This window comes from Rutidosis leptorrhynchoides, chromosome 6 (assembly GCF_046630445.1).
Source record: "Rutidosis leptorrhynchoides isolate AG116_Rl617_1_P2 chromosome 6, CSIRO_AGI_Rlap_v1, whole genome shotgun sequence".
Taxonomy (NCBI): domain Eukaryota; kingdom Viridiplantae; phylum Streptophyta; class Magnoliopsida; order Asterales; family Asteraceae; genus Rutidosis; species Rutidosis leptorrhynchoides.
The window spans coordinates 183,602,503-183,623,093 of NC_092338.1; the positions used below are offsets into that span (position 1 = coordinate 183,602,503).

General features: G+C 36.1%; 1 protein-coding gene across 1 annotated transcript; it reads left to right on the forward strand.

Annotated features, from left to right (window-relative positions):
* Positions 1–5,685: 5,685 nt before the first annotated feature.
* LOC139855408 (non-specific lipid transfer protein GPI-anchored 14-like) lies at positions 5,686–7,081 on the forward strand. Its single transcript, XM_071844622.1, has 3 exons — positions 5,686–6,127; positions 6,585–6,686; positions 6,799–7,081. The coding sequence occupies exons 1-3, from the start codon at positions 5,782–5,784 to the stop codon at positions 6,939–6,941; spliced, it is 591 nt and encodes a 196-aa protein (XP_071700723.1). The 5' UTR covers positions 5,686–5,781; the 3' UTR covers positions 6,942–7,081.
* The last annotated feature ends 13,510 nt before the right edge of the window (positions 7,082–20,591 follow it).

The window sequence follows — 20,591 nt, forward strand, 5'->3', positions numbered from 1 at the left end:
GAATCGAACCAAAACCAACAGATTGATCGATTTGAAAAGTTGGGAAAACAGATCTGATAAACTACCCTCGACCGAAGGTCTTTGACCCTCGACCGATGGTGTCTTACACTCGGCCGTAGGACTCTACACTCGGCCTTAGGTCTCAAGTTGATCAGTTGGTGGATTCTTGGTGGTGTGTTTAGACCAACTGCCATAGGTCTAGACCATCGGACTGATGGTCTAGTCCATCGATCGATGGTCACTTAATTGGACCGATGGTACAGTTTTATGTTAAATTTGAATGACTTCTTAGGTTTCTGGTAATTTCTGTTATTCCTATCTAATACTAGTGCTTGTAATTTGTATTAGAATGTCAGGTGATTCCTTTGTTGGGCAATGTATGTTTAACATCGACCGTAGGAGAATTCTAGCTAGTGGACAACCCATCTTAGTGGAACAAAAGGTCATTGCGACTCGACAGACCTATAGCCTTTGGGAACAAATTGGATGTCAAGCTTTCTTAGACATTGGGGATTACTTTTGTCCTGATTTGTTGTGGGAATTTTATGCCAATGTTGCCTTAGAAGATAGCAAGAAGAAATTTGTCCACTCAGGCTTATTTGACCAACAGTATAAGTGGACCATGGAGGAATTCTCAAATCTGTTGAATGTTTCTTTCGCTGGGGTTAAAATACTATATCCTAGCAAAGATCTACGAAAGATTCCCAACAGATTCAAACTGTCTGACATAATTGCAAGGTTATGCAAGCCAGGGAAAGTAGTTAATGCTGGTAAGATTGAGATTAGTGATGACGAGGTGTCATAACAACATGAGATACACTTGAGAATAATCAAAAGTAATGTGACCTTTAGGAGAGAAGGAGATAATCTGTTGTCTGGTACTGAAGCTCTGCTTTTGTATTGCCTACTAGAGGGTATTCAAGTGAATATGGGCCACCATCACATTGATGAAAGATTTTCTTGAGATGGAAGAACCATTTCTGTATGCAGCCTTATTGCATAATGTGTTTGAGAAACTTGGTGTGGTTCAATATGAGGAAAAGCTAGTGCCAGAGAATCCCATTGTAGGATAGGTGATTCTGTTTTCACGTGTCTGTGTTTGATTATGATCTTATATATCTCCAGCTTGGTATGTAATTTGATGATGCTAGTCTGTTAGCATTGATACACTATTCTATGTCTGTAATAATCGTACTTCGGACATGTAATTGTGATCTTGATCTTATAGACTGTATGATGTAATATATTGTGTTATGACCACACTCTGTTGTCTAATAAGTCATGAATACTCTGTGCTGATTTGAATTGTGTTTGCAGTTATTTTCATAATGTCAGGTGTTCAAGTTGATCCAGAAAACGTTGCACACGAATCCGATACTGAGTCATCAGGGGGTCCGCTTTCTATTGATCTTCCAGGGTTGAAAGCCAACAGTGGTTCCAATCTTACTGCATGTCTAAATGAGAAAGGTCCTAATGCTGGTAAATACAAGGGCGTAATCGAGTTTCTGAAACGTTCAAGAGTATTTGCAGCTATCTCTATGCCCTGTACTACATATTACTCACATCAGAGAGAGTTCTGGGAACATGCAAGGATTGAGATTGCAGATGACAGGAAGGTTATTGTAAGTACTATTTGTGGTCAGGAGATTAAGATATCTGAAGATACGATTCGAAACACTTTCTTGTTTGAGGATGATGAGAACATGCCGAAGAAGCTGTCAAAGACAAAGATTACTGGATGTGTATTAAGATGCAAATATACTGGTGATATCACGAGAGCAACAATTAAAAGAAGTGGATTCACTCCACCATATAGATATTTGTCGCTTGTTGTGCTGAGGTGTTTAAGTCCGTTACAAGGAGGGTTTGATGAACTGAGCGAGATCTATCAAGGAATGTTTGCTGCGTTGGTTTTGAAGGCTGATTTCAATTTCTCGGGGGTTATCTTTGATCTACTGGTGGAGAATGTGACGAGCAAGTTATATTTGATTTATTCGAGGTTCTTACAAATTATGATCAACCGTCAAACTGTAGATTTGCCAAGATTGAGGAAAGATGTCATTGATTTGAAACATATGATAGATCTTACTTTCAATCGACTGAATCAGAAGAAAAGTGCTAATGATGGAAAGCTTGTGTGTCATCTTGCGAAAGAAACTTATCAGTGTCCTCCAGGGAAGAAGTGAAGAAATGACAATAGCTTATCTGATTGAGAGCCTGATTTTGAGGTAGCGAATAGTGATAAAGAAGTGGAACAACCAGTGAATACTCAAGCTACTGGTGAGTCAGGTGCTGGTGGATTAGTTGATGAGACTGGTGATGTTAATCCTAATATTGTTGTTGAGGAAGCTTCAAGGGGATCAAAAAGGAGAATGGTTGAAGATGAGAGTTCTCAGGTCTCAACAAAGCTGAAATTGAAAAGGAGGTTCAAGCTGGTTTATAAGGATGCTGGTGGATCATCAGCTGGAACTCAACCGGTGACACCGACACCGCAGACTCAAGGACAACAAACTTCACAACAGCAACGTCCTTCAACACAACAGTCACCACCTGTGGTTCAACAAGTCTTCCAATAGACTGTTTCTACTCCTACTCCGGGAACTCCGACTCATGCTGGAACAGAAGGAGGTGTTAGTTCCTTGACTCTCCGCAATTTGAATGATTTATATGTTCAAGCTATGGCTGATAACTTGAGAATGAGGAAGGAAATGGATGAGAAGATTGAGCAGCTGAAGGAGGAGAATCGTGTTAAGTCTGAGGATGTCACACGGTTATCGTTGCAAGTTGACCTGTTGCAAAGGAAAGTTGGTGATCAATCGTTGTTATTAACTGATGCGAAAAGAGAAGCTTCTCAAGCTAAGGAGTTGGCTGCATCAGCTCTTGCTAAGGTGACTGCGTGGGAAGAGAAGTTTGATCTGGTTGAGATGCCTGAGGATGAAACTGATAACAGAATGGTGGAGGCTCCTGGTTCCTCCAAAGCAACATCACTGTCAGTAATTCCTCTTAAAATTGATTATAGTTTTAGTGATTTCTTTTCTAAACAGGATGAGCTCAAGCATTCTGTTGTTTATAATGAACTAGAAGAGGGAGAGATCCCTCACAACCTCTCTAGAGAAGAGCTGGACGAACTGGTGCGTCTAGAGCAAGAGGAAGCTAAAGCTGCTGACGCACAGTCCGATGATCCTCCATCTGAGGATGATTCTTTTGGCCCTGAGGTTACAGAGAGTTTTAGCGATAGAGATGTAGATGATTTAGTTGAGGATGTTACTCATGAAGATTTTCCTACATATCAAAATGATAAGAATGAATATCTTCCTGGTTTTGATGAATTGTTTAAGACTGATGATGAGATTTTGAACAGAAGGTGTAAAGAGAAAGAAAGGACTGAAGTTTTGCCTGAAGGTTTCTTGCCTGTCAAATATAATGATAAATCAGTTGAAAAGTTGGAAGCTGGTTGGAGAGATATATTGAGAATCAGAAAGTATTGTGAGAAACCGAAGCTTGAGCCAAAATATTTAAAGATGATTAATCTGAGAAAGAGTGCAAAAGGAAGAATTCTTGCACGGGCTTACATTGAAGAATTCAACATGTTTGCGGTTAAGCGAGAGTTTGGCGTTGATTATTTTAAACATGGACAGGAATTCAAGTCACTACGGTATTTTGAGCTAATGCAGATTGTCAGGTTAAGGATGTTGTATTGTGGAATGAACGATCGATCTTCGCTACTGGTGAAGAAGATTCGAATTGCATTTAATTCAAAGAATTTGGGAAGGTTTTAGGCCACAGTTTCCTAGGATCAGTTACAAAGTTAATCCTAGAACTGGTGAATCTCGAAGGATTGTAAAGTACAAGCGGGCAAAGACTATGAAGAAGGTACCATTGAGGAAATTGCAGCAAAATTGGAGTCAGAGGTTCAGATGGTGGTTTTACGATGATCTTTCTGAAGAAGCTGTGATTGTTTTGGATAAGATGAAAGAGGATGATATTGAGTGCATTCGTGTGTTGGATCCGATTTGGTTAAGAAACTGTACCGAGGCTGATATTTTCACGTTGTATTATAACCGTATGCTCTATCGACGATAGAACAATGTGCAGGCTGAATAGTATGTGAAAGTAGCAAAGCTGTGCTACTTGAACATGGTTATCGATCCGTACGAATGAATTGGATGACGACTGAAGACTTTTGATATAGAACTAGGTCTTAGGGGGAGTTTGTTGGTGCATAATCTCGAGTTCTATCATGTAATAAGTTCTATTCGTATTGTGTTTACTATTTCAGTCGTGTAAGGATGTCGTCATTAATACATTGTGTTTGAATTGATTAAGCAATGACGTAAAATGGTTCGAGCTGTTTGGTTGGCAGCTCAGACCATCGACCGATGGTTCACCATCGGCCGTAGGTCAGAGACCACCGGTCGATGGTCACTGTAACTATATATATATATATATACGGGTGTTGGGTTTCATTGTTAGGTTACACACCCTACACCCTCTAGCCGTCGTTATTCGCTGTTACTATTGTCCCAGACCAAACCCCAACCGAATACAATCATCTAGGCATCGATTATATCAACATATAGTTGGTTAGATTGATCCCAAAGTGAAACTCGTATTCGATTCATCCTAGTTTATTGTTTTCCGCCATTAACCTAGGTATAACGTTTACTCTAAGGTCCTATATCGTCTACAATTAGCTGCCAAGTTACCCGGAACCCGCGATTAGTTGCCAAGCAACCCGGGTCAATCCTTGGAGTTTCCTACCTAGCTTGTGTGAGTCACAAATGAGAGTATTCGATGCGAAAATCTGTCGTTCAAAGAAAAAAAAGGAGGTCGTAATCTATACTTAATTTCTTTTATTAACAACGACGTTCAAAGTACGTAAAATACGAGTCATTTCAAAGACAATGATCATTAATTATATTTTATCTTTTACTTTTATAACGTAATAATAAATAATAATTATAATAATTTAATAATAATAATAATAACAGTAATAATAATTTAATACAGTAATAATTAATAATAATACATCGCTTTAAAAACAAATTGAGTTATCAACTTGTATCCTTGTGGATTTACAATTTTTTTGCTCTCCATTTCATATAAAGCTATTATAGCCATTTTTTAGTTAAAAATCAAGGCTTATTTTTGCTGGTTTTATTTTTTAATTCTCTAAATAGCTTAAAATAACCATCCGGGCATAGCTTGGATGGCCACTGAGTTGCTCCACCCAGCAACCCACCCGGGTTCAAGTCTGGCTTCGGTCGCTTGTTCAAAAAGGGAGGTTGTTGTGAGGGGTGCCTTCACAGGCAATTCACCAGGTAGCGGGTCTGGCGCTCAGCGGGCTCGTTCCCCCAGGTTTACCCTCTGCGGGGGAGTCCAAAGGATTCGTTCGTAGGGGGTTCCTGAGTCACCAAAAAAAAAAAAAAATAGCTTAAAATTTTAAATTTTGGTTAATTTCAAACAAATAGGGTTGTACTCCGTATGTTTTTCATATATAGTGCTATAATGTTCCACACTTTTCATAGTGCTATATGTTTTTCATGACATATGTCACAAATGTGAGTGAAGGAAATAAAAAGATATCACCTTTACGATAATTCCACTTTTGTGATACACAAACTATAAACTACATATTTTCTTATCTTATAAAACCACATGTTTAGTAGTAATACTTTTGAATTGTTGTCATGGTGTTAAAATAATCTCTATTTAAGCTAACAACTCTATCTGCAACCAAGATCCATTAGTACTTTCTCCCCCTTCTTTTGTCTCATTACAATGGGTTTACATAAAATCCATGTTCGATTTTCGTCTCTATTCATGATTTTAACCATGGTGTTGGTCTCTCGTGTGACGTTTGGTGCTAACGATAAAGACAAGGAGGAGTGTACAGAGCAATTAGTGGGACTAGCAACATGTTTGCCATACGTTGGAGGCAATTCTAAATCTCCTACACCGGATTGTTGTAGCGGTTTGAAACAAGTGTTGAACACCAACAAGAAATGTTTGTGTGTTGTGATCAAAGATAGAAATGATCCGGATTTAGGGCTCACAATCAATGTTACCCTTGCATTAGGTCTCCCTACGGTTTGTCATACTCCGGCCAATGTTACAAAATGTCCCGGTAAGTACACAATTACTTTTCTTTAACCTAAAGGCTTTTAGTTTTAAAAGTGCATAAAATGTCCCTGTAAACACTTTTTTGAACGTGTGTTCGATCAATACGACTACAAACTTGAATAACAAAAGAAGGTTAGTCTAGGACTGGATATTGGGGCCTCCAAGGTGTGCAGTTGCAAATAGCCCAATATTCAGTAGGGCTCAAAAAATATATCCTAATATTAAATACCTATATCCATTTTTCTGTTAAGGATTTTAAAAATAATAAAGTAAATACATAATGTAGCTAGTGATTAAGTTCATTCATATGTTAAAAGACCTACTTTTATGTATTGAACGGGACCTAAAAAATTGACAGGACGGCCCGAAGATTACTTACATGAAAAATACATACATTGTTATTGTTATATACGGAGTAATAATATATAACCATGTGTAAATGTGTTCAATATGTTGTGCAGAGCTTCTCAAATTGGCTCCTAATTCAACTGAAGCACAAGTTTTCTATCAATATGGGCACTCTTCTAGTGGAACTGCTCCTGCTAGTAGCCCCAGCCCTAATGGTAACATTTTATTTTCATCCCAATTCTAGTTTCTATTTAATAATTATTCAAAACAGGTTTCTGGGAATTTGATTGTTTTTAAGTTCAAAATTTAAATATTTGTTTTTAGCAGGCGGTGCTAATGCGGCAAGTGTCGGAGGTTCTGGGCCAAGTTCTAAGCAAAAGAATGGTAGCAGTGGAACGACATGGCTAAAACGACAAGTGATTCTTATGGGAGTCGTGTCGTTTATATTTACTTTAACTTTTGCTATGTAGTAATTTTCTAGGGGTCTCACTTGTACGTGCTTTATGTATTTATTTAGTCTTACGTGGTTAGACATGTTTGGCACCATCCCTTTTCTGTTCCGATATGAATTGTCTTGAGTCTTGACCAACACAATTTTCCTGCTTTTTTTTTTTTTTTTCTTTATGCAGTGCATCCATTTTTAAAGACTAGAACAAGTGAAAGGTGAAAACTTGGAAACAATGTCAATAACTATAGAACACAAACAAAGATGTGAAACTCACAAAAATTTGTAAAATTTATAAGTGTTGGACTCGAAGTTTGAGAATATCGGGCATAAAACTTGAACATGAATGAATATGATTACGGACAAAATTTTGAATTGTTACACTCACAATAAGTTTACAAGAATTTATAAAAAAAAATAAAAATAAAAAAAATAAAGTTTTGGTGTACCAATTATTTGAACCGGTAAACCAGAAAATTAGGAAAAGTATATGAAATGCATTGAACTTTCACCAAATTCCTATTGTATGCATTCAACTTTCAAATCTTCTATTGTATGCATTCAACTTTTAAATTTCTACTATTGTATGCATTAAATTACTTATATCTCAGGTAGCAGGTCAGGATCTAGATATAAATTACTGAATTAGTTCCATCTCAGGTAGCAGGTCAGGATCTAGATATAAATTATTGAATTAGTCCCTTGTAATTTGCATCATTTTTCTATTCGATCCTAAAACTTGAAAGTCATAACAAATTCATCCCACCTTTTTATGTGCCATACATGTGAGATAATTATTGTAGATAGCAATTCATGATATTATCCAACAAATTCAAACAAATTCATCAACACATAATAATCTGTGTAACCTGAATTATCCAAACAAATTTCAACACATAATATTTTTATTTCGTCATTCTCATCCAAACAAATTCTATTTCTTTAATAACCTGAATTATCTCTATTTCTCATCCATTCAATCTTCATTTTGTCTCATGTCCTCAAGTAAAAATCTGTGTATTTCAACACATAATAATTTTGGTTTTTTGAAATAATTCAGGTTTCAAATTGGGTATGAGGTATCAAATGATTTGCCAAACCCAATTTTAAAAAAATCAAACCGGAGCAAATTCATATCTAAACAACAACAAATTTCAAAAAAAATGATGAATAGGGGCAGCTCCAAAACATGATCTAAAAATACGCTTTCTTCAATCTGAGTGCTTTTGATGTTAAATCCTGAATGAAATATGCTCCGAGTAAATCAACAAACACTCGGCAACGAAGATTAGAACCTGAAATTAGCAGATAAGCTCAAATCGAAATTGTTACTTTTTAGGTTTAAACCTTAAATCTCATATCTGAAAATTTCAGTGTGCTTGTTAATCGAATTGAATGTTTTCGAAGTTTAAACTAGTATTCAAGAACCCAAATATGCACTCAATATAATTTGTAAGTTGCTATATCGATCCAGAACTCGTCATGTTGACTTTTTAGTTGACTGAAGGTGCAAGAGAGATGAGATGGGTGTTGATCATTATGTTTTGATTCGAGAATTCTACTATGTTTCTAATTAATCAAATGAAATACGAGTGTTGAAAACACCTAATCCAGAACTCGTCCTGTTCATCGATTTTTCATGAATTTGAAGATGTTTTTAGCTCTGATTCTTCATTGGAAACACCTAATCGCAGAGATATGATTCATCACCAATCGAATTTGAGCTTTAATTTAATCAGATTCATTGAAGTTAATTTTGGTGTTCAAACATCTCAAGAAGAACTGCTATTGTATGCTTTTATGATGAACAGATTCGCTCATTTGCTTCATGATTCATATTCGCACAACATAATTGAAGGAATCGGTCATGACTGTTATATTCAGTTCATGAACAGATTCACACGTTTTAATTTGATTGTAGATTTGAATTTGGATTTGAGTTTGATTTTGAGGAATTTGATTTAATTACTTACTTAAGATAAGTTGGAAATGGAGATGTGAGTTGGAGATGAATGTGAAGGAATTAAAAGATAAACAATCATGGGTGGTAATGAAAATGATGAACATGAAGATGAAGATGATGAATGGATGATGATAAAAATGTTTTGTGTAATAGACGGATCAATGACGTAAAAACTAAACATAAATGATTAACATGTAATATTTCACAAACATCAGGGACCAATGATATAATTTTGAAACTAAGGTGACCTGAAGTTTACCTATTGTAACAGGTTAGATACATACAACAGAACAATTAATTTAGAAAGTTAAATGCATACAATAGGAGATTTCAAAGTTGAATACATACAATAGAAATTTGGTGAAAGTTCAATGCATTTTCATATACTTTTCCCGAGAAAATTTTTTGCTTAGCCTTTTTAGAACGGCAATTTTTTTTAATAAAAGGAGACTAGCAATGAGCTAGACTAAAACAGATGCACTCACAAAGGTTTAATAAATCAAGCTGCCCAGTTAGGAGCAAGCTTGCTTCTGGAATGCAACCAAAAAAAAGATGATAACCTAAAAGCATCAAACAAATAAGAAGATTTAATACTATTTGAGCCAAAGTAGTATCGTTTATGTATCTCCATATATACCACAAAGTAGCCGCGATAATATAGAACAAACGCACGAATTGCATCCGATTACCAATAAAAGAGTCGATCCACGTAAAAAGGTGTTCAACCGCCTAGATTGAAGGGCAAGAAACGACAATCCCCGCGATAATATAGAACAAACGCGCGAATTGCATCCGATTACCAATAAAAGAGTTGATCCACGTAAAAAGGTGTTCAACCGCCTAGATTGAAGGGCAAGAAACGGCGATCCAATTTTCTATACGATACCAAAAACCCATCACCGAATTGCACGAAATAAAAGTATATAGTGTCAATGTTAATACCTCGAAAAAGAAGGTTAAGCCAATGCGGAAGACGATCTAAAAGCAATATCTAAAGAAAAATAGCTATCCTGATAGGCACAATTTTGTTCCTTCGTGACTCAATTAAAGCCGAAGGAAGCATTAGATCATCAAGGTACATTTGAGAGCCTTTAACCGAAAAATGTCATCATCTTCTATAGTTCATCCAACAGTATCCTCTTCCGTAATTGTGGTGTTGTGAACCAAATTCGTCGGACCCGTAATGTTACCTGTCATAGGTGGTTCTCTGATCCATGACCACAAAAAAGCGAAACCATTAAACCGATTCCTACATAACAATCAACTATAAAGTCTGTTGAACAACAAGCGAGAGGTGAAGATCCAATCCAATTCATACGTTGGTCCAAAATCTAGTATTGTGACCATTACCGATACATCAACATAGAGCATTTTGTGGAAGTAAACCATAAGTCTTTAACGATAAAAAGTAGTAATTGAACTCCATAATCCACTGAACTTACAACCTTGTTCTCCGAAACCCATGCTATCACCATGAAGGCATTTGATCACTCGAACACAAATGGCATTAGGATTATTAAGGTAACGCTAGGTTAAAAAGAATTCAAGCTTCTGATACAAAGGGCCCATTTATCATGAGAGGCAAGAATGTGATCCCATTTAATCTAATGGAGCTTCCGGACATACCCATCGCAACCCAAAAAATAGCTGTTAACTTTTCAAGAGTAGCAATAAGCGTCTTAGGAGCTCGATATAAAGAAATTAATTGAAATGTCCCGTTCATATTGATTATAAACGTTCCATATTAATTGATTTCGTTGCGAGGTTTTGACCTCTATATGAGACGTTTTTCAAAGACTGCATTCATTTTTAAAACAACCATAACCTTTATTTTATCAATAAAGGTTTTAAAAGCATTACGTAGATTATCAAATAATGATAATCTAAAATATACTATTTACACATGACCATTACATAATGATTTACAATAGAAATATATTACATCGACATATGTTTCTTGAATGCAGTTTTTACACAATATCATACAAACATGGACTCCAAATCTTGTCCTTATTTTAGTATGCAACAGCGGAAGCTCTTAGTATTCACCTGAGAATAAACATGCTCTAAACGTCAACAAAAACGTTGGTGAGTTATAGGTTTAACCTATATATATCAAATCGTAACAATAGACCACAAGATTTCATATTTCAATACACATCCCATACATAGAGATAAAAATCATTCATATGGTAAACACCTGGTAACCGACATTAACAAGATGCATATATAAGAATATCCCCATCATTCCGAGACAGCCTTCGGATATGATATAAATTTCAAAGTACTAAAGCATCCGGTACTTTGGATGGGGTTTGTTAGGCCCAATAGATCTATCTTTAGGATTCGCGTCAATTAGGGTGTCTGTTCCCTAATTCTTAGATTACCAGACTTAATAAAAAGGGGCATATTCGATTTTGATAATTCAACCATAGAATGTAGTTTCACGTACTTGTGTCTATTTTGTAAATCATTTATAAAACCTACATGTATTCTCATCCCAAAAATATTAGATTTTAAAAGTGGGACTATAACTCACTTTCACAGATATTTCCTTCCTCGAAAATAAGACTTGACCACGGATCGATTCACGAACCTATACAAATATGTACATATATATCAAAGTATGATCAAAATATAATTACAACCATTTTTATTGTGTTTTAAAGATTTGAATGTATTAAGTCAGCTGTCCTCGTTAATAACCTACAACTAGTTGTCCACAGTTAGATGTACAGAAATAAATCGATATATATTATCTTGAATCAATCCACGACCCAGTGTATACACGTCTCATGCTAGATCACAACTCAAAGTATATATATTTTTGGAATCAACCTCAACTCTGTATAGCTAACTCCAACATTACTGCATATAGAGTGTCTATGGTTGTTCCAAATAATATATATACATGGGTCGATATGATATGTCAAAACATTTGCATACGTGTCTATGGTATCCCAAGATTACATAATATATTAGAATACATGTATAATACAATATAAGTTAGCTAGGATATGATTTGTATAGATTTGTTAAACATTTCCCGTAGCTAAAAAGATCAAAATTATCAAATCTTGTTTTACCCATAACTTCTTCATTTTAAATCCGTTTTGAGTGAATCAAATTGCTATGGTTTCATATTGAACTCTAATTTAAGAATCCAAACAGAAAAAGTATAGGTTTATAGTTGGAAATTTAAGTTACATGTCAATTACTAAAGAGGTAGTCATTTCCGTCGAAAGAACGACATCTTGATGACCATTTTGAAAAACATACTTTCACTTTGAGTTTAACCAAGATTTTTGGATATATTTTCATGTTCATATGAAAAATCATTATCGCATAAGAACAACTTTTAAATCAAAGTTTATCATAGTTTTTAATTATCCAAACCAAAACAGCCCCCGGTTTCACTACGACGGCGTATATCCGATTTTATGGTGTTCATCGTGTTTCCAGGTTTTAAATCATTAAGTTAGCATATCATATAGATATATAACATATGTTTAGTTGATTTTAAAAGTGAAGTTAGAAGGATTAACTTTTGTTTGCGAACAAGTTTAGAATTAACTAAACTATGTTCTAGTGATTACAAGTTTAAACCTTCGAATAAGATAGCTTTATATGTATGAATCGAATGATGTTATGAACATCGTTACTACCTCAAGTTTTCTGGATAAAACTACTAGAAATGAGAAAAATGGATCTAGCTTCAAAGGATCCTTAGATGGCTTGAAAGTTCTTGAAGCAGAATCATGACACGAAAACAGTTCAAGTAAGATTTTCACTCGAAATAAGATTGTTATAGTTGTAGAAATTGATTCAAAGTTTGAATATGAATATTACCTTGAATTATAAAGATAACCTACTGTAAATAACAAAGGTTCCTTGATCTTAGATGATTACTTGGAATGGATTAGAAAGCTTGGAAGTAGACTTGCAAACTTGGAAGTATTCTTGATTTTTATGAAACTATACTTATGGAATATATGAAGAACACTTAGAACTTGAAGATGGAACTTTAGAGAGATCAATTAGATGAATAAAATTGAAGAATGAAAGTGTTTGTAGGTATTTTTGGTCATTGGTATATGGATTAGATATAAAGGATATGTAATTTTGTTTTCATGTAAATAAGTCATGAATGATTACTAATATTTTTGTAATTTTATGAGATATTTCATGCTAGTTGCCAAATGATCATTGGAGTGTATATACCAATAGTACATACATCTAAAAGCTGTGTATTGTACGAGTACGAATACGGGTGCATACGAGTAGAATTGTTGATGAAACCGAACGAGGATGTAATTGTAAGCATTTTTGTTAAGTAGAAATACTTTGATATGTATCTTGAAGTCTTTCAAAAGTTTAAGAATACATATCAAAACACAACATGTATATACAATCTAATGGATTCGTTAAGTCTTCGTTAGTCGTTACATGTAAGTGTTGTTTTGAAACCTTAAAGTTAACGATCTCAATTAATGTTGTTAACCCAATGTTTATTATATCAAATGAGATGTTAAATTATTATATTATCATGATATTATGATGTATGAATATCTCTTAATATGATACATACATTAAAATATCGTTACAACGATAATCGTTACATATAAGTCTCGTTTCGTAATTCTTGAGTTAGTAGTCTTGTTTTTACATATGTAGTTCATTGTTAACACACTTAATGATATATTTAAATATCATTTTATCATGTTAAATATAGTGTATCAATATCTTAATATGATACATATGTATTTAGTAGACGTTATCATAACGATAATCGTTATATATATCATTTCGAGTTTCTTAACTTAGTAATCTCATTTATTATGTATATCACACATTGTTAATATACTTAGTGAGATATTTACTCATCATAATCTCATGTTAACCATATATATATGTCTATATATACCACAACATGTAGTTTTCACAATTTTGTAACGTTCGTGAATCGCCGGTCAACTTGGGTGATCAATTGTCTATATGAAACTTATTTCATTTAATCAAGTCTTAACAAGTTTGATTGCTTAACACGTTGGAAACATTTATTCATGTAAATATCAATCTCAATTAATATATGTAAACATGGAAAAGTTCGGGTCACTATAGTACCTACCCGTTAAATAAATTGCGTCCCGAAATTTTAAGCTGTTGAAGGTGTTGACGAATCTTCTGGAAATAGATGCGGGTATATCTTCTTCATCTGATCTTCATGCTCCCAGGTGAACTCGAGTCCTCTACGAGCATTCCATCAAACCTTAACAATCGGTATCTTGTTTTGCTTAAGTCTCTTAACCTCACGATCCATTATTTCGACGGGTTCTTCAATGAATTGAAGTTTTTCATTGATTTGGATTTCGTCCAACGGAATAGTGAGATCTTCTTTAGCAAAACATTTCTTCAAATTCGAGATGTAGAAAGTGTTATGTACAGCCGCGAGTTGTTGAGGTAGCTCCAGTTGGTAAGCTACTGGTCCGACACGATCTATAATCTTGAATGGTCCAATGTACCTTGGATTGAGTTTCCCCCATTTACCAAATCGAACAACGCCTTTCCAAGGTGAAACTTTAAGTATGACCATTTCTCCAATTTCAAACTCTATATCTTTTCTTTTACTGTCCGCGTAGCTCTTTTGTCGACTCTGGGCGGTTTTCAATCGTTGTTGAATTTGGATGATTTTCTCGGTAGTTTTTTGTATTCTCTCCGGACCTGTAATCTGTCTATCCCCCACTTCATTCCAATAAATCAGAGACCTGCACTTTCTACCATAAAGTGCCTCAAACGGCGCCATCTCAATACTAGAATGATAACTGTTGTTGTAGGAAAATTCTGCTAACGGTAGGTGTCGATCCCAACTGTTTCCGAAATCAATAACACATGCTCGTAGCATGTCTTCAAGTGTTTGTATCGTCCTTTCGCTCTGCCCATCAGTTTGTGGATGATAGGCAGTACTCATGTCTAGACGAGTCCCCAATGCTTGTTGCAACGTCTGCCAGAACCTTGAAACAAATCTACCATCCCTATCAGAGATAATAGAGACGGGTATTCCATGTCTGGAGACAACCTCCTTCAAATACAATCGCACCAACTTCTCCATTTTGTCATCTTCTCTCATTGGCAGGAAGTGTGCTGACTTGGTGATACGATCAACTATTACCTAAATAGTATCATAACCACTTGCAGTCCTTGGCAATTTAGTAATGAAATCCATGGTAATGTTTTCCCATTTCCATTCCGGGATTTCAGGTTGTTGTAGTAGACCTGATGGTTTCTGATGTTCAGCTTTGACCTTAGAACACGTCAAACATTCTCCTACATATTTAGCAATATCGGCTTTCATACCCGGCCACAAAAAGTGTTTCTTGAGATCTTTATACATCTTCCCCGCTCCGGGATGTATTGAATATCTGGTTTTATGTGCTTCCTTAAGTACCATTTCTCTCACATCTCCAAACCTTGGTACCCAAATTCTATCAGTCCTATATCGGGTTCCGTCTTTCCGAATATTAAGATGTTTCTCTGATCCTTTGGGTATCTCATTCTTCAACTTTCCTTCTTTTACAACCCTCTGTTGCGCCTCCTTTATTTGAGTAGTAAGGTTAGTACGAATAATTATATTCATAGCTTTTACCCGTATAGGTTCTCTGTCCTTTCTACTCAAAGCGTCAGCTACCACATTCGCCTTCCCCGGGTGGTATCGAATCTCAAAATCATAATCATTCAACAGTTCAATCCACCTGCGTTGTCTCATATTCAGTTGCTTCTGATTAAATATATGTTGGAGACTTTTGTGGTCGGTATATATAATACTTTTGACCCCATATAAATAATGCCTCCAAGTCTTTAATGTAAAAACAACATCACCCAATTCTAAATCGTGAGTCGTATAATTTTGCTCGTGAATCTTCAATTGTCTAGACGCATAAGCAATCACCTTCGTTCGTTGCATTAATACACAGCCGAGACCTTGCTTTGATGCATCACAATAAATCACAAAATCATCATTCCCTTCAGGCAATGACAATATAGGTGCCGTAGTTAGCTTTTTCTTCAATAACTGAAACGCCTTCTCTTGTTCATCCTTCCATTCAAATTTCTTCCCTTTATGCGTTAATGCAGTCAAGGGTTTTGCTATTTTGGAGAAATCTTGGATGAATCTTCTGTAGTAACCAGCCAATCCTAAAAATTGACGTATATGCTTCGGAGTTTTTGGGGTTTCCCACTTTTCAACGGTTTCGATCTTTGCCGGGTCCACCTGGATACCTTCTTTGTTCACTATGTGACCGAGGAATTGAACTTCTTCCAACCAAAATGCACACTTTGAAAACTTAGCGTACAGTTTTTCTTTCCTCAATACTTCTAGCACTTTTCTCAAATGTTCTTCGTGATCTTGATCATTTTTTGAGTAAATAAGTATGTCATCGATGAAAACAATGACAAACTTATCAAGATATGGCCCACAAACTCGGTTCATAAGGTCCATGAACACAGCTGGTGCGTTAGTCAATCCAAACGGCATAACCATAAACTCGTAATGACCATAACGCGTCCTAAAAGCAGTTTTTGGAATATCATCCTCCTTTACTCGCATTTGATGATATCCAGAACGTAAATCGATTTTTGAATAAACCGACGAGCCTTGTAGTTGATCAAATAAGTCGTCAATTCTCGGCAGTGGATAACGGTTTTTGATGGTAAGTTTATTCAACTCTCTGTAGTCAATACACATCTAAATGTACCATCCTTCTTCTTGACAAACAAAACAGGAGCTCCTCATGGTGATGTGCTTGGTCGAATGAAACCACGTTCTAATAGTTCTTGCAGTTGGCTTTGCAGTTCTTTCATCTCGCTGGGTGCGAGTATGTAAGGAGCACAAGCTATTGGTGCAGCTCCTGGTGCAAGATCTATTTGAAATTTAACAGATCGATGTGGAGGTAGTCGCGGTAATTCTTTCGGAAATACATCGAAAAATTCTTTTGCGACGGGAACATCATTGTTGCTCTTTTCTTCAGTTTGTACTTTCTCGACGTGTGCTAGAACAGCATAGCAACCTTTTCTTATTAGTTTTTTTGCCTTCAAATTACTAATAAGATGTAGCTTCGTGTTGCCCTTTTCTCCGTACACCATTAAGGGTTCTCCTTCTTCTCGTACAATGCGAATTGTATTTTTGTAACATACGATCTCTGCTTTCATCTCCTTCAGCAAGTCCATGCCAACTATTACATCAAAACTCCCTAACTCTACTGGTATCAAATCAATCTTAAATATTTCGCTACCCAGTTTAATTTCTCGATTCCAACATATATAATCTGCTGAAATTAATTTACCGTTTGCTAATTCGAGTAAAAATTTACTATCCAACGGCGTCAATGGACAACTTAATTTAGCACAAAAATCTCTACTCATATAGCTTCTATCCGCACCCGAATCAAATAAAACGTAAGCAGATTTATTGTCAATAAGAAACGTACCCATAACAAGTTTCGGGTCTTCCTGTGCCTCTGCCGCATTAATATTGAAAACTCTTCCGCGACCTTGTCCATTCGTGTTCTCCTGATTTGGGTAATTTCTAATAATGTGGCCCGGTTTTCCACATTTATAACAAACTACATTGGCATAACTTGCTCTGACACTACTTGCTCCGCCATTACTCGTTCCGACACCATTTGTTCCTTTCGTTATGTTAACCCCTGGTCCGTAGACCTCATACTTTGCCACGCTATGACCATTTCTTTTACACTTGTTGCAAAATTTAGTGCAGAACCCCGAGTGATACTTTTCACACCTTTGGCATAGCTGCTTCTGATTGTTGTTGTTGTTGCGGTTGTTATTATTGTTGGGATGATTGTTGTAGTTGTTGTTGTTGTTGTTGTTGTGCCGTTTGTTGTAGTTGCGATTGATGTTGCGATTGTTGGGATAGTTTTTGTTGTTTTGGTGACTCTTATCACCGCTTTCCTCCCACTTTCTTTTGACTAGCTTCACGTTGGCCTCTTTGGCCGCCTGTTCTTTAATTCTTCCCTCAATCTGGTTCACTAGTTTGTGAGCCATTCTACATGCCTTTTGTATGGAGGCAGGCTCGTGTGAACTTATATCTTCTTGGATTCTCTCCGGTAACCCTTTCACAAACGCGTCGATCTTCTCTTCCTCATCTTCGAACGCTCTCGGGCACAATAGGCACAATTCTATGAATCGTCTTTCGTACGAAGTAATATCGAATCCCTGTGTTCGTAACCCTCAAAGTTCTGACTTGAGCTTATTGACCTCGGTTCTGGGACGGTACTTCTCGTTTATCAAGTGCTTGAATGCTGACCACAGTAGCGCGTAAGCAGCATCATGTCCCACTTGCTCTAGATAGGTATTCCACCATGTTAACGCAATACCTGTGAAGGTATGCGTAGCGTACTTGACTTTGTCTCTTTCAGCACACTTACTTATGGCAAACACCGATTCAACTTTCTCGGTCCACCGTTTCAATCCAATTGGTCCTTCGGTCCCATCAAATTCTGAAGGATTGCAGGCAGTAAATTCATTGTAGGAGCATCCTACACGATTTCTTGCACCGTTAGCTGTATTGCTAGATTCAGAGTTATTGTTGGTATGTAGCGCGGCCTGTACTGTGGCTATGTTTGAAGCAAGAAAGGCACGAAATTCCTCTTCGCTCATATTCAAGGTGTGTCGAGTAGTCGGTGCCATTTCCTTCAAAATAGTCAAATGAAACAAGTTAATCATACAGAATATTAAGAGTAGTCAATAGTATCTCGTAGCATAATATGAACTCATTTATAAAAGCTTTTTCTTCATATTAGCGTTTTATAAGTTTAAATTCGGGTACTACCTACCCGTTAAGTTCATACTTAGTAGCTAATATACAATTCAACTACTACAATTCCATATGAAAAACTGATTATAATAATATATCACATACAAATATTCTTCAAACTTACAACTTCGCTATATTACATATAACATGAAATATAGTACACTATGATACATGACAGTTTTGAAGATAAATCTAGTCAATACGCAAGTTGTTCAGCAAAGGAAATAAAGACACGTAATTCATAAGTCCAGAAACAAGTCATGCATTCTGGTTTTACTAAGACGACTTCCCATCCTTGGTCTTGTGGAAAATAACCGTTATGACCATTGGCTAGGCAGCATGTTGTAATGTCGTCAAAAGGACGAGGGTTTCGTAATGTCCAACAGCCCCGTAATAATCTAAAAACCTTGTTTCTCACCCCAACTACTGAATCCGTCACTTGTGGGAAAGTTTTATTTAAAAGCTGTAATCCGATGTTCTTTTTCTCACTTTGGTAAGAAGCGAACATCACTAACCCGTAAGCATAACATGCTTCTTTATGTTGCATGTTAGAAGCTCTTTCTAATTCACGAAATCCTATGTTGGGATATGTTGAGTCAAAATAGGTTCTTAACCCGTAGCGTAAAATTACATTTGGGTTCCCCGCATTTAACGCTTTAAAGAAAACACGGCGTAACTTAAAGTCTCCCCAATGTGATATACCCCACCTAACAAAGGAAAGCCTTTTATAAACTAAGGCATTTCTGGAAAGTCTTTCAAATGTTTTACAAGTTAATTTCGCCATAACTAAATGTGCTGATGAATTTTGACCGACTCTAGACAAGATTTCCTCAATCATATCCTCTGGTAGGTCTTCTAAAATATTCAGTTGTCTACCCTTAACGTCCATTTTATTTTTATACTGTAAAATAGACAAGGATTAGATTCATAATAACAAATAATACAAGCAATTTTTACATAGAACATAAAAGTACAAGCACACTACAATACATTTATTACACAACATGCTCACACCCCTCTAATCTGAATCACTGGTTTCTTCTTCTTCGGACTTGGTTCTTTTTCCTAATCTTCTAGGGATATATGATGTTCCTCTAATACGAGTCGTCATTTTCCACATTAGTTTAGAAAAACCTGGTGGTTTAGAGGTTCCCGGGTTATTGTCACGATATTGAAAATACGTGTGATGCCCCGTACAAAACCATCGTGTATGAATCATCAACAACAGGATCGTTACAAGGTTAAGTACTACATGCTGTAATAAAAGAAGTTGCATTCAAGATAAAAAGGTGATGTCATAACTGACGTCAATTATTTTACACCAACAGTATGCTTCTACGAATAGCAAGCATGAATAAATGTATGTGACCCTTAGGTCGTTACAAAACATAGTTTCAAATGTATTAAAGTCTGAATGCAAGTTAAACAGTTCATGCGGTGATAACACTAGAGCAGCGGGTGTCTACGGCAAGACTAGCACGACAGCGGAAGCAAATAACCTTAAGCACCTGAGAAAAACATGCTTAAAAATGTCAACACAAAGGATGGTGAGCTATAGTTTAAGTATAACAGTAAGTAAGGTAGGCCACGAGATTTCAGTGCTACAAAGAGCGTTTCAAAACAGTATGATAAAGTATATGTTAACCGTGGGCACTTGGTAACTAACTTAACGTTTATACCCCCTGAAAGTACACTTGGCAAGTGCGTATGTCTAGGAAGTATTAAAAACTCGTTAAATGCTAGCGCTACTAGCCCGAGTGGGGATGTCAAACCCTATGGATCCATATCTAAGATTCGCGTTCACCGGTTCAAAAACCAATGACTAAACGTTACCTAGCTAAAGGGAATGTTTCTGCCGTTATATAACCCACACATATATA

Bases quoted from the DNA above. Each gene is read 5' to 3' on its own strand.
- LOC139855408 (XM_071844622.1), top strand. From the start codon at position 5,782: ATGGGTTTACATAAAATCCATGTTCGATTTTCGTCTCTATTCATGATT. The intron at 6,128-6,584 runs GTAAGTACACAA...TATGTTGTGCAG, and splicing joins CAATGTTACAAAATGTCCCG to AGCTTCTCAAATTGGCTCCT. The intron at 6,687-6,798 runs GTAACATTTTAT...TGTTTTTAGCAG, and splicing joins TAGTAGCCCCAGCCCTAATG to GCGGTGCTAATGCGGCAAGT.